Below are 15,614 nucleotides of genomic sequence, written 5' to 3'. Positions count from 1 at the left end.
GAGATTTTGCAACATATTTCTATTCATTTTTTACCCTCCACTATAGACCCTTCCTTACAAAAGTTTCCCTATCCCTAGCCAGAATCCAGTTCTACATACTGCTCCTGCATTTTTTCCTAGCTGATGGAATCCCCCCACAATGGCCTTACCACCAAACTCCCTACCTACAGCTACAACCCCACCTTCCACAATCTCCTCTACCTGTTCAAATCCCATCAGCCCACATCCCTCACCCACCTAGTTCAGCAAAACCATTCAAATCAGGCCCAAACCTCCTTGCAATAATTCCTCTCCATCCATAAAATTCTCCTGATGTGCAATCAAAATTCTTGTACTCCTCACATAAGTCCTCACCTCTAGGAACTAGAGCAGCATGCACATCACCACCTCAAAAAACTTTACAATCCAACACTATTCCTAGCTTGGATTATCATTATCCACTACTTCTATGAGAGCCCCAAATCTCCCCCACATGCCCTCACAGTCAAACTCTGCCTGACAGATCTACTACATTTACCACGCCCTCAGAAACTACCTCTTACCACCATACGGAATCCAGAACCAAAACACAGTGCCAACCTTACCTATAAAAGCCTTAGTACCACAAAAGTATGTCTTTCCCAAAGGCATTACCTTTTTCCCCACTCTCAAATTCTATCATGCTGGACTCATGGTAGACCTTCTATACTTCTCCCGGTTCCTACAGAGGAAACACTTTTTCACCACCAACAAAGGCTCTGCCAGTACGGTTTTGAACCACAATGATTACCTGGTACAGGGACTCTGACAGCAGTCAGATTCGTCCACCTAGAAATCCCGCTATAGTGATGCATTCCTGAAATCCAACAGGATCTCCAATTGCTCCTCAAATCCCTAGGCCCATCCCAGAACCTTATCCAAGTCTCTCTCTCACCCTCTCTCTCTCTCTCTCTCTCTCTCTCTCTCTCTCTCTCTCACACACACACACACACACACACACACACACACACACACACACACACACACACACACCACCCCTATCACTCCCCATACTCCTATTTTCTACACGCTTCCTAAGATACATAAATCCAACCACACAGAGCACTTCATTGTGATCGGTTACTATGTCCTCACTGAGAACACCTCTGCTCTTATGGATCAACACCTTCAGTCTATTACTCGTAACCTACTCTTCCACAAAAAGAAATCAATCATAATGGCAATGGCCTGGCCACTACTGAACGCTACTTCCACAATGCCAGACTGACTCCAAAACTACAGTCTCCTTCCTGATCACCATGACCAACTACATCCTCACCCACAAGCATTTCTCCTTTTATGGCATCACCTACGAAAAATTAGTGCTATACCAATGAGCACCCACATGGAGCCATGAGGAAGAATCCTTCCTAACCAGCCAGAATCCCAAACCCCTCACCTGGCTCATATTCATTAATGACATCTTCACGATCTGGACCGAGGGTGAGGAAACCCTATCTATAATCCTCCAGGACCTCAACACCTTCTCCCCAAATCACTTCACCAGGCCCTACTCAGCCTTTTAAGCCACCTTCCTCAATGTTGACCTCCACCTCAAAGACTGCTATGTCAATACTCTGCCCACATTAAATCTCCATTTTGACAGCTGCCACCCAGTCCATAACAAGAAGTCCCTTTGATACAGCCTAGCAATCCATGACTGCAAATCTGCAGTGATGAGTAGTCCGTCTCCAAATATATTGAGGATCTAACGGTGACGTCCACAGACCGAAATTACCCACCCAACATTGTACAGAAATGGATCTTGCATAACATGTCTCTCCCGTCATCTACCACCTCCCACATACCCACTGTCTGGTTCCAAAGGAGCACTCCCCTTGTGAGTTCTTACCACCAAGGGTTGGTGCAACTGAATAACATTCTTTGCCAGTGTTTAAGCTGTATTTTATCAAGTCCCGAAATGAGGACTATCTCATCCATTCTTCTTCCCACCCCCTTGCCTCATGGCTCATATCCCTAACACCCTCCCACCACCACCACCACCACCTACTCCAGTTCAGTCAGAGACATCTTCCATCCCATCAAAGGTAGGGCTACCTATGAAAAGTCATGTGGTCTACAAACTAACCTGCAACCACAGTGCTGCTTACCATGACAACTAACAAGCTGTCTGTCTGCATAAATGGCTACTAACAAACTATGGCCAAGAGACAGCTGGATCACCCAGTTGTTGAACATTCTGCCCAACAGGGCGTGCTTCGCTTCAGTGACTGCTTCATAGCAGGTGGCTCTATAAAAACAAAACCTGCATTTCTGAACTATGCAGCTGGGAACTCTCCCAGCAGTATACCCTTTCCTGTAACCCCCCTCTTCCCCCTACCATCCCTGGCCATAACTATCTCTACTCCCTGAGTCCTTCACTTACCTACCTTCTTACCTGTACCCATCCCAGCACTACATAGCCTTCTATTAAATGAAAACATCCATTAGTCCCTTTTTCCCTTCTCTACTTCTCCACTACCCCCTGCCCCACACTCCGTGTTCCCACAAGCAGCACCAAGCACCACCCCATCTGCCACCCCACCTTGCTATTGCCCCTCCCTGCCCAACTGCAACTCTTCCTCATCCAAACAACAAATTGCTGCTGCCATCAGGCACAGTTATAACTCAGTCTGGCTGCAGTGGCCAGAGACAGTGGTCATGTGTGTGAGTTGCATGTGTGTGAATGTGTGTGTTTTCTACTCCATCATATAAAATATAATTTTCTAATCCAGAAGAAAGCCTTTTAGCTGAAAGCTAAACTGTATAGTAGTCTTTTTGTTGTCCCTGTCTGTGACTCGACATCTCCTCTATATGGTGAGTAACAACTTGTCCTTTTTGTAATGTCATTGCCATTTAATACACCTACACACTGTTGTTCTCAGTGACACGGCCATACCTAACAGCTGCGGCAGAAGAACCCTCGATTTGGCAATTCTGGAAATAGCACGTTAAGTTAAGAATCAGGAAATGGGAATAGTGTCATCCTGACAACAAACCTTTGCCATTGACCCTGATACAAATATTCAGTCGAAATGGCGTGGACTGGTTAACAATGCACTGTTGCCATGAAGGTGTTTTACAAAAGTGACATCAGTTATGTTGATGCACAGCACATTTTTGTGCTCATTACAGTTCGTTACAATCTCACATGTCGTGGCCCACTGCCGTGTGCCTGTGCTATTGAAGTATGGGCACTGAACTTTGAGGAAATGGGTTATATGGTACGAAAGAGGAGTGGAAGAGAGAAGCTTTTGTGTACACCAGATAATGTTTCAAGAGTGGAAGAAGCCTTCAGCTAAAGTCCCATGCATTCTGCACGCAAGCATGCACTGCAATATGACATATGGGATTGCAAGGAACTGTAAAACCATCCACACAAAATTCACATAGTGCAAAAACAGAGTGTAAATGACCTTCCAAAGTGATTATGCTTTTGTTGAGAACTGTAGGCACTTGCGAATGACAAGCCAGGCCTGTGCTACAATCTGATCATCAGCAATGAGGCCAATTACTAGGTGTCAGACTTTGTTAAAAATGAAAACTATATATGGCCACATGAAAATCCTGAAATGCTTCACGGAACACCACTTCACATTCGGAAAGCGGCGTGTCATTGTTTAGAATCATCGGGCTTTATTTTCTTGAAGACATTCGTATCAATGCTGTTACTGTGAATACAGAATGTTACATTTACATGTTTAACCATTTCCTAGTGCAAAAGCTTGCTGATCTTCCTGTAATTGCAAACACATTCTTCCAAGACAGGTCCACATGCCACATCTCGCGGCATTCCATTAACATGCTGCAGAACATCTTATCTGACACCTCATGCCAAACAATTGAAGGATCAAATTCAGGAGGACATTAATCAAATTCCAGTCCTGCAAGATCTGATGTCTAACTTCAGTAAAAGACTTTAAATGTGTGTGAAGGAAAATGGCAGCCACCTACATGAAGTCATTTTCAAGTGATAGACATTTTAAATTGTAAGCACTGTAAATTTATGGTGCATTTCTTTTATATTGCTGTGAATAAATTTGTGTCAATCACTGAGATACCTGGCAGTTACAACTTGCTAACTGTGTAGTCTAGGCTACAACATTTTTACTTTTCCTCAAGTGCACTTCTTTTTACCACCATCAGCATTTACACAGAGACACAAAGTGCTGCTCAAAAGTGCTGATAGTAATACCATTATCATATTATACTCTACAAATCCATGAAATGCAAGGTTCTTCTCAGTGTTGCAATTCTAATGGTGAAGCTGTAAAATAAGTGTACTTGAGTCTCTAAACTTACCTATCAGACCTCGCTAATTCAAATTCGACTGCCTCATCTGGAGGATCTCCTAGATCACCATCTTGTATCAGATCTTCAGCATCTGAGAAGTTTAGCACATGCTCACCCCTTGGAACAGCTTGAACTGCAAAGATAAACAAAGTTCAACATATCAAAACATTCAAAATGCACACTGCAAAACAAAGGTCACAGCAGAAAGCCTTTCCCAGGTGTTGCACAGAATAATCCAACATACCAGTCTGATCAGGTAGGAGATGATACTGCTTCATCAAGTTCCAGTGATTGTAAAGTGACTTTGCTGTCCGTGCTGGATAAAATACTTGGGCATTTTGCTCCAGCAATTCTTGAAATACGTCAATTGTGGGATTTGAAGCCTGTGTGAGATACGTGAAAGATTTGTAACTTTGCAAAGCCTTATATAACAACACAAATAACAACGGAACTATCACTGAATCAGGAGCAATTGCAGTAGATTGACAAACTAACAACTGAAAGACATTACTAAATCTCTAGACTTTAGGACTCTCATGCTGTCCCTTCATTTTCACTCTCTGAATGCTGAAACACAGGCTCTACTTATCCCGTCAACCTCTGTGGCACTGCCAGTAATCTGATTTCCTGTTCACTAAGTGGCTTCAACTATGGCTGGTAGCTGGGACCAAGTTACCCCCCTAACCATCTCACCCTGTGTCTCAAATGCAAAGCAACAGTTCCCTATGTTGCTTACATTAAGCACTGTCAGCACAGAACCGGGTGTCACTATCCCGTAAAGTAGGTAATCAAAGGGGTGCTGTATGTTTCAATTACTTCCTGTGAAACAGAAATGGTTTACTGCCTGTAACTGAACTTTCTTTGGTAGAGCAATGCTTCAAATGAATTTTTTTGTATTTATCTTACAGGATAAACATAGTTTTCCACTTACGCTGTTTCTATTTAGACCCCTTGTTTGCTACGCAGTCTCTGCTTTCTAAGTCACTATTGAGTGTTTGGCAGTATAAAAAGCACACTACTTTACCACCATGGAATGGAAACACAGCATTTTTGAAGATAACACACACGACTTGTTAATGTTAGTGTTGCTTAACAAAGTGCACATGCTGTAAAAAAAGTTCAAACATATAATGTTAACCAACAGGTACATTTACACTGGGATACACGTACAACAACTTGTACGTGCACGTCAGTTTGACATGTTGCAATACATCATCTCATACAAAAGTTCACACAACTCGTATGCAGACCTGGCCACGTACACATTTTGTATGTAGTTCTTTTGGGATATACTTGACAAGCCACAGAAGCTGTGTTTGCACAGTGCCAGTCATCCTCGGCGTCTGCTGCCATGTTTGTTTACCACTTCACAGTAGCAGAAGTTGCGCTTGCAGAGAACCAGCCTTTCTTGGTGTCTGCTGCTTTGGTTGTATACAGTTCATATCGAGTGTTCTGTGAAGGCGGTCTCTCTCACGGTAGTCTTAATGTGTTGTGCACGCACTTACTTCGTAATTATTTTAGAAATTAGTCTTTAGCAGAAATGAGATGCTGGACAAAACAGAACACACTTCATTTAACTGAAACAGTATGCTTACATCCCTGCATTTGGGATGTGAAGTCCATGGACTATAAAAATTGTCGAAAACGGTCCAACAAATTGGAAGAAAAACAATTCACTGTATCTAGGAAAAAGAATGAAGGTAAAAGGCACAATATAAAAAATAAATACAGTCAGGAGGAGCTGGCTAAGCAGAAAAGTAGCAGAGGAACTAGCAGCACTGATAGTAATGTGTACAACTCTATTTAGTACACATTTGAAAGCCTCCATTTCCTGAAAGAGTTACAAACCACTGTCTCATAGGAGCACTCAAAAAGTAACACCCATATGTAAATTTGTTACATTATTTTATGAATTATATATATGCCACTATGTTACATAAGTGCAATGTTACATAATAACAGTATTTACAATAATTATGCTATATAAAGAAATTATTTCCTGAAGTGTCACGGTATGGAGCCCTGAATACTGCAGAAGAATTCAGCATATTCTTTTCTATTGTCATTTAACAATGATGATGTTCTACCAGTTCTTGGTAGTGGCTCCATCAAAGTAGGACTATCCCTCCAAGATCCATGTATTAAGTTCCCATTATCTCTTCCTTTCATGTGTCTCTGGTGGTACATAAGTTTGAGATTTTCTGTTTTGATGAGAATTATTACATACACATGAGCTAGTACCATGACTGTAGGCTTTTGTGGACTCAACAGCATTTCTTTCCTCAAAGTTCTGAAAAGAGAGCTTCTAACACCAAAAACATTTTCAGTAACGCTTCTTGTTCTACACAGTCTATAATTATAAATGCATTGCCAACTATTTTTGCAAGTCAGACCTGGAAACAGTTTAACGATATTTTATTCTAAGCCCAAAGGCTTCATCTCTTATGAAAAGATATGGAACAGGCCTATTCCTCCAGGAGGAGGAGCTGGTGGTCATACATCTAGTGTTTTGTTTTCTAACTTACTATAAAATGTGGGGTATTTTAGTACACCACCATCTGAAATCCACCCTTGTGTGCCAATGTTGCCATAAATTATTTTATAAGTGGCATTAGCAATTGCTAGCAAAACAATGCTGAAGTGGTCTTTATGATTAAAATAAACTGTTCCACTATGGGTGGTGCCACAATGTCAATGTGCCTCTCGTCTACAGCACCCAAAAATTTGGGGAAATTCCATTTTTCTTCATACCCTTTGCTAATTTCCAGCCATTTATTTTCACTATCAGGACACTGGAAAGAAAATTGTTATTTTTAGTTTGATTTACACATTTTTTTAAGTCACTAAGATATCTTGATTATAATGTATATAACATATACAAGTAGCTCACTTTGCTTTAGAAATGTGTTATATATTTGAAAGGTCATCAAGGAGGAGAAATTATTGTTTCTTTTGAGGATTATGAGGTGGATGATGTTACATTTGAAGAAACTGTGGAAGTTGAAACAACTCCACTTATCAGCATAGAGAACCAGGAAACTACACATGCGAGTGGCAGTGAGTGTGCAACTCCAACTCTGAGTACTTCCTTATTCATTTTATAGAAGTATGTTATGTAATATTTGGTGTTGTGCATCAGTTCGACTATGTGAACATGCCAGGGAACAGGGACCGGTGAATGGCAAGATTGCTCTCTGTCTGCCTGATTTGATCACGAGACAGTATTTTTTTAATTTTTTCCATATTATGGGAGACATAATTTCTTTATAAATCCACATATAGTTGGATGCACAAGTGACACATGTAGAGGCATGACTGCATGTACATGTGTAAGTGCATGGACGTGCGCTTCCCCCCCCCCCCCCCCCCACAAACACAAACACAAACACAACACACACACACACACACACACACACACACACACACACACACACACACGCACACAAAGAACAGAAAATTTAACAGTAATATTGCAGTAAATATATGATTTTTTTGGCTTTATCTACAAGAGATTAGTGTCATGTACAGTAGGGGACTTTGTACTTTCATGCTTCTGATCTCATGCTTCACATGTTCTAAACGTCCGCTGCTGAATAGAGGCAGTGATCTAATAAGAATGTCCTTAGAGCTTTAATAAAAAGTGAGAATGATAAAATAATTTTTATCTTTTATATAGGCATATTGTAAACTTTTATCCCTCTATTAGTAATGGAAATTTTAAAAGCTGATGTCCTTATTGACTGGACATTGAACTTTTCTTTTTGCATTGTATCATGCTCACAGATATTGAAGATTTTCTCTATAAATTCCACAGACAAAACAACATGGTTAACATATGGACAAGAGAACAAACATGCATTTTAATGGACCCAATGTAGCAATTTTATGTGTGAATTAAAAATATATTTGTAATTTTGTAAATTCTGATCTAAAAAGTCTCTTTGAAACTTTTCTCCATATGAATTAGCAATGACAAACAGACAGCCTATATAGACTTCAAACACTGTAATATCTGTCCAGTACGTAGAATACAAAAATTAGAAACACAACAATAACTGCATCAACGACATAAAATTTACATAATCATTCAGTTTCTGAAGCACGCCAATGAAAAGTATTTGCAAAATTTGACTACATGGTTTTAGATGTTACCTAAGGAAACTTCAATTGAATTATATCCTCACAATGTAATGGTAAACCCCCTTTTAAAAAAAATAAAATAAAAAAAAGTGTTTTGACACAAAAACATTTTCCTGTGAAAGTTGTCAGCAGAAGAGTTATTGTGCTAGCACAGACAGACAAGAATGGTTAAACACTACAGATTCTACAATGCTTTTATCTTCTTCATTGTAGGCACCATAAGCACATATTTATTAAATGATAGTGAATAGAAACTATAAGTTGGCAGTTCCATTCTTAGTTTCCAAACTGGTAAGTAGACCTGTTCATTTTGTCCATGCTCAGAATGAACGTTTCAAATATACCTATTTTATTCCTTCATATTATTTTAATATTTCTATTTATTATTTAGGTTCACAAAAAAATATTCCTTCATTGGTCTGTGAAACTGTTAGTTGGTCTGCAGCTTTATTCTTCGGGAATGTTTACACCTGGGATTTGTACTGGCACAAGTACACATGGCACTTATACGTGCCTTTGGGATGTATATTGTGACGTGTATGAGCTTGCTACTTGTAAGTCATACACATATGATTGTGTGTTTACATCTGTTGATTTGTATCAGTGCGTTTGGTGGTGTAGATCTGCTTAGAGTTTGTGATAGCTTTTCAAAAGTATGTAAAAGACTTCACATCTTTATGTGCTGATGTGCCTGATCTTTTGAATGGAGAAAGGAAAGAAAGGCACAGGAAGTGCAAATGGTGGCAACAATGGTTCCTTCACAAACATGCTCGTCCAAGAATTAACTCTTGAAAAAGGCACATATTTCAAAAAATGTGTCAGGATGAGCATGGAAGATTTTAGCAATTTGCTGTCTCTTGTGGCTTCTCTTGTGTCTAGAACAAACACAAACTTTCATGAAGCGAGTCCACCAGAGGATCAGTTGGCAATGACCAAGGTTCGCAGGAGAGCTTCTGTGAAGTTTGGAAGGTAGGAGACAAGGTACTGGCAGAATTAAAGCTGTGAGGACGGGGCGTGAGTCGTGCTTGGGTAGCTCAGTTGGTAGAGCACTTGCCCGCGAAAGGCAAAGGTCCTGAGTTCGAGTCTCAGTCCAGCACACAGTTTTAATCTGCCAGGAAGTTTCATATTTTTGGCCACTGAGGATTCCTTCTCCACTCTAATGTACTTCCATAGAACATCAAAAACCTCAACATGCAATATTATTCGTAAGGTTTGCAAGATAATTGTGCAAGTTTTATCCCAGGAAGGGAAGGTAGGACTGATGTTATTAAATTCCTAATTTATAATAATAATAATAATAATAATAATAATAATAATAAAAGAATGTATAACAATTATATAATCCTTAAACTTATTCTTATTCATTGTTGCGAAGCTGGACATATACCTTGCCCTATAAATTTTCCAAATTTTGCTAACAATGAGATACTTTTTAGTGCTTTGGAACTATTGGCTTACTTCCGCCAGTAACACAATATTAAATTTCTGAAGACACTTTCTGCATAACGAACATATCCAACAATATTAATTTGTGTTTTATTTTATTCATTCTCATTCAAACAAAAAATTCATGGACAGCAGTTAGCATCAGTAGAAAATGGAGAAATACAGGAGGAATACCGTAAGAATTCTGCAAGTTGCATATTAAGTAGACTGTGGTTTGTCGCTAGCATATAGCAAAGATCAACAAGACAACTCTTGTGACACTTTTATTTGTTTCTGTTTCACTTCAACTAACTCACTGGGCTACTATAAAAACCATGCTCTTAAACTATGTAACAGTGTAACAATATTAACATAACTGACATAACTGTAATACTGTCAGTCACTACATTCACCAGTTCTTCATTTGTCTCCTGCAAACATTTTCTAACTTGACCATTATTCTTGTATGACCATTTTCAAACAGAAATCTTTATTTGTTGGTAATTAATTCTCCAAAGTGGGTAATCTGATCCAGTTTTGCTTTCTTGGTCTTTTGTGGCTACTTCAGGTAGCCATGCACACACGAGGAGTGCTTCCTTGAGTGTATGAATGGTGTCTTTTAATTGTGCCTGTCTGCAACTTAATGTGTCTTCTTTATGGTAAGTAGCAATCCATTTTTCCTGCATTACTGTAAATACAGGCTAGAGTGCAATATTTCGTTTCACGGGCCACATTCCTCTCCACAGAGCAAAAACTCTTGTGTGTCTTACTCAGTCTCTCATGCATCGCAATGCTCTGGAATGCGAACTTCCATCCCATAAGATCACAAAACTTAACCAGATCCTCATCCTCCAATGATCTCACCTTCTGTATGAGGACAGCTTAAGTGTGACTTCATTCACCCTTCTGAACACGCTTTCTTCCTCGCTTTCTTTTCCCATGACAAAAGGAATATTAAAAATGCTGAAAGCTAAGAATACAACGTGTTTTTTTTTTTGTTAAAATGCACTGTCTATAAGCTTTCCCTATTTGTTCCTGTATGGTAAATGGATGCTAAGTTCAACAATATTATATTAAGCTTTTATTCTACTAATCCTTTTCACACCTCATAATTTGCTCAAAAAATACAAATAAACAACAAAGGCCAATCTGTAAGGCAGTTCTACAGAATGCACTTACCGATTTAATGGTCTGCAGCAACTGCTCTTCAGCCTTGCTAAAAAGAGCACGGCTGCGAACAGCTGCTACGATTTCAGGGTGGAGATTTCGCATGGCAGCCACGGCGACACGTGAGACAGCTTGGTCATACAGTAAGGCGTACCAGCGCTGCTGGATTTCTTGCACAGTGAAGCGGCACGAGAACTTAGTAGCTCGGTGCACTGTACGCAAATCACTGGTCTGTGAAACAACACATTCCTCAGATACTGAGTGAGTCGATACACACACACACACACACACACACACACACACACACACACACACACTACAGGAGTAAAGGAACCCCCACCAGACAGCAGAAGCATTGTGTGTACCAATTGGACACACAATGCTGGTATCGCATTTTGGCCAGTTGATTAGGGTGGGCTGGAGAGAAGGAGACAGAGCAGAAGTCAGGAAGAGGAGTTGAATTGGATAGCTAGTGGATCAGAGGGAGACACTGGGTCTGCTGGCTAGGAGTCCAGGAGGGAGGATTGGCAGGTGCATGGACAAGGCACTTGGTGCTCAAGTGACAGAGGGATGCAGCGTGTGAGCAAGGTGATGTAGATTTGGAGGGGATGACAGGATAGAGCACGGGGAAAGTGTTGTGTGGAGGGTGTGGATGCAATGGATTAATGGATACTGAGGACAGGAAATTTACAAGAGCAAAAGATGTGTCGTGAAGGTAGCTCCCATCAATGAAATTGAGGAGAAATGGCAGTGGAGGGAAGGGTCCAGATGGCCCAGTTTGTGAAGCAGCCATTTAAATTTAGCACAGTGTGCTCAGCTGCATGTTGTCCCGCTGGCTGAGATACAGTGCTCTCAGCCACAGTTTGGCGGTGACCATTCGTTGTGATGGACAGCTCATTGGTAGTCATACTAAAATAAAGAACTGTACAGTGATTGTAGAGCTGTGAGCACCTGCATGGCACCCTCCTATGCCAATTTTTTTTATTGGTCACCTAGACGAAACATTTATAGCTTCGCAAAACCACAAATGCCTGTCTGGTTCAAGTTTACTGGCGATACCTTCACAATTTGGAATCCCAGCCACAACACACTATTCTCATTCCTCCACAACCTCAAAATCTCTCTAATCTGCTTCACCTGGTCATTGTCACCCTAATGCACCACCTTCCTGGATGTTGACCACCTCTCTGATGGCATCAACAACAACTCTGGTCATATTAAAGTCACTTACCACCAACAGTATGTGCATTTCAACAGCTGCCATACATTTCAACACCATGAAATTGCTTCCATTCCATGCAGCCTGGTCACATGTGGTGGCATGTCTGTAGTGACAAGAACTCACTTGTCCAGTATGCTGAAGGTTTTACGACAGTCTTCACCAACAGGCACTAACCCCCGCGCCCCAACCTAGTCTCCACAGCAAAGAGATTTCTCCTGCCATATCCTCGCACACCTGTAATCCTCTCACTAGCCCCAAGAATTAGTTACAAAGGAGTGCCCCCTCAACAACTGTAACAACTGGACTGTAACAACTGAACCACACCCTTCACCAGGACTGATTCTGTCATCATGCCCAGAAATGAAGAATATCCTACCCTAGATCCTCCCCACCCCTCCTAAAATGATACCCCATTGCTCACCCATCCTACACAATATCCTGGTCCACCCCTAAGCCATATCCATTCCCAAACCCACCACCATATGAATCACATCCATGTTGAACATCCTGGTGAAAGACCTCCTCTATCCACTCACCCAACACTTCCTACTCTGACCTGTCACAGGCTCATCTTACCGCACGAAAGGTATGGCCATGTATTAAGGGAGTCATTCATATACTACATCTGCTGCAATCACTGTACAGTTTTTTAAGTCGGTACGATGACCAGTCACACATCCAGCAGGATGAATGGCCATCACCAAACTTTACCAAGAATAAAGTTGGTTGCCCAGTGGCACAATGTGCAGCTGAGCACAGCACATCAAATTTCAATGGCTGCTTCACAACCTGAGCCATCTGGACCCTTCCCTCCAACACCAGATTTTCTGAACTATGCAGATGGGAGTTTTCCTCATAACACATCCTTCGCTCCCATAAACCTGTTGACCTCAATCTCTGCTAACTCACTGTCCCCACACCCTCCACCCAGCAGTTTCTCGCTGCTCTGTCCAGTCACATGCTCCCAATCCATGACTCGTCCATCATGTTCTGCATCCCACTGGCTTCACACCTGTGTATCACGTGCCTGGCCCATGCACCTACCATCACTCCCTCCTGCATATCTAACAAGTGAACTTGATACCTGCCTCAGAGTCACTAGTGCATGTGTCTCTAGCCTGAAAAAGGATTATTCCAAAAGACAACAAGTTTTCTTTCTCTTTTGTGTGTGCCTAGCAATAGCGCAATGCTTTCGCTATTAACATTTCTTAATATGGAGAAGTGGAAAGACAGAAACAGGAAGCACGAAGTACAAAGGGTAAAAACTATGAAATTATCAATCGCCAACCATGTTTTCAACTCTTTGTGACAACTTCTTTCATTTTCTCAGAATTACTTTAAACATACTTCTTGCTTTTGACCCAACAATTCATATCACTGATATGAATACTTAACTTAACTTTTGCTTTCAGGTTGTTACCTGTACATCCCCCCCCCCCCCCCCCAACTCGCTGATTTATGTAACGACATCAGTGAGTTTTCTCTATCTTCTTTTGATTTCCTATATCTTCAATTTTCTGATGATGGTCCCATCCCTCTATGTTCCAAACATTAAAAGCTATGGTCTGACTTAAATTAGTTGGCATCTGACAGCAAGTGTGATGGACTGCTCCAAACAGCAACGTATCAATGGAAACTGCACTGCCACAGTCAACTCCCACTGTGTTGCCATGGACGTTGTGCAAAGTTCTTAAGCAGGATTTTTTCCTGATGAGAAAATGTCAACCATTTCAAGAAAATACATAACTCCAGCCCTACTTAAAAATTGACAACATCCTATGTTCCCGTAATCCTCCTGGCCTCACTAGACACACTACAAGATCTTAGACAGATCTATACCATGCTTGAATTTTCTCATGATTTTTCAAACAATGGAAAATCCAGGATGGAATGTAACAGTATTATGAAAAGGAAAGTTGCCACTCACCATATAGTGGACATGTTGAGTTGCAGATAGGCACAACAAAAAGACTGTCAAAAATAAATAAAGGTTTCGGCCAGTAAGGCCTTCATCAAAAACACACACACACACACACACACACACACACACACACACACAGACACACAGGACAGAAGTAAAAAGACTGGATGTTATGGTGGAATGATGGCTGTGTAGTGCTGGAATGGGAACAGGGAAGGGGCTGGATGGGTGAGGACAGTGACTAACGGAGATTGAGGCCAGGAGGGTTACGGGAACATAGGATGTATTGCAGGGAAAGTTCCCACCAGTGCAATTCAGAAAAGCTGGTGTTTGTGGGAAGGATCCATATGGCAAAGGCTGTCAAGCAGTCATTGAAATGAAGGATGTCACACTTGGTAGTGTGTTCAGCAGCATGGTGGTCCACTTGTTTCTTGGCCACAGTTTGTCAATGGCCATTCATGCAGACAGACAGCTTGTTGATTGTCATGCCCACATAGAATGCAGCACAGTGGTTGCAGCTTAAATTGTAGATCATATGGCTGATTTCACAGGCAGCCCGGCCTTTGGTGGGATAGGTGATATTTGTGACCGGATTGGATTAGGTGGTGTTGGGAGGATGTATGGGACAGGTCTTGCATCTAGGTCTATTAGGGGGTATGAGCCAAGAGGTAAGGGGTTGGGAGCAGGGGTTGTGTACAGATGCACGAGTATATTGTGTGGGTTTGCTGGGCAATTGTGGGAGGGGTGGGAAGGATAGTGGGCAAGACATTTCTCATTTCAGGGCACGACGAGAGGTAGTCGAAACCTCAGCGGAGAATGTAATTCAGTTGCTCCATCCTGGGTGGCACTGAGTTATGAGGGGAATGCTCCTCTGTGGTCAGAAGGTGAGACTGTGGGAGGTGGTGTGAGACTAGAAAGATAAGGCATGGGAGATCTGTTTTTGTACAAGGTACCTAGTCGCCACTCCCATCACGCACCGGTGCTGCTGCTCGCAGTGTGGTTTCAGTTACCTGAGTCTGCGGTTTTGTGTGTGTGTGTGTGTGTGTGTGTGTGTGTGTGTGTGTGTGTGTTTGTGATTTATTTTTCACAAAGGTCTTACTGGCCGAAAGCTTGCTTTACTTGTGACAGTCTTTTTGTCGTGCCTATCTGTGACTCAGCATCTCTGCCATATGGTGAGTGGCAACTTTCCTTTCCACATTATTTTTGTAGGAGATGCCATATAGTGAGTGGCAACTTTCCTTTCCACATTATTTTTGTAGGAGATAGAATTTCAACTTCACACCAATTAAGAGATAAATATGGTCGAAGAACTCTGAAGATAATAAATAACAAACACGACACAAAATGAATTTTTGAAAAGGTCCATTGCTGAGCACACTATTTTGGTAAATGATCAACAGAAAGCATACTTCAGAGACTTCAACAGTT

General features: G+C 41.4%; 1 protein-coding gene across 4 annotated transcripts in view; it reads right to left on the bottom strand.

Moving 5' to 3' along the window:
- LOC126419120 (microspherule protein 1) overlaps window positions 1–15,614 on the bottom strand; it is a 139,417-nt gene that overhangs the window by 73,785 nt on the left and 50,018 nt on the right. For all 4 annotated transcript variants that reach the window (XM_050086219.1, XM_050086222.1, XM_050086221.1 and 1 more), the window contains 3 exons: window positions 11,056–11,274; window positions 4,556–4,694; window positions 4,321–4,444 (listed from right to left, as the gene is read on the bottom strand). In XM_050086219.1, coding sequence (XP_049942176.1) covers window positions 4,321–4,444; window positions 4,556–4,694; window positions 11,056–11,274 — 482 coding nt within the window. The remainder of the gene's footprint in view (window positions 1–4,320; window positions 4,445–4,555; window positions 4,695–11,055; window positions 11,275–15,614) is intronic.

This window comes from Schistocerca serialis, chromosome 9 (assembly GCF_023864345.2).
Source record: "Schistocerca serialis cubense isolate TAMUIC-IGC-003099 chromosome 9, iqSchSeri2.2, whole genome shotgun sequence".
In the NCBI taxonomy this organism is placed as follows: domain Eukaryota; kingdom Metazoa; phylum Arthropoda; class Insecta; order Orthoptera; family Acrididae; genus Schistocerca; species Schistocerca serialis.
Note: the sequence above shows the minus strand (reverse complement) of the source record. Positions and strands in the feature narration are given on the sequence as shown.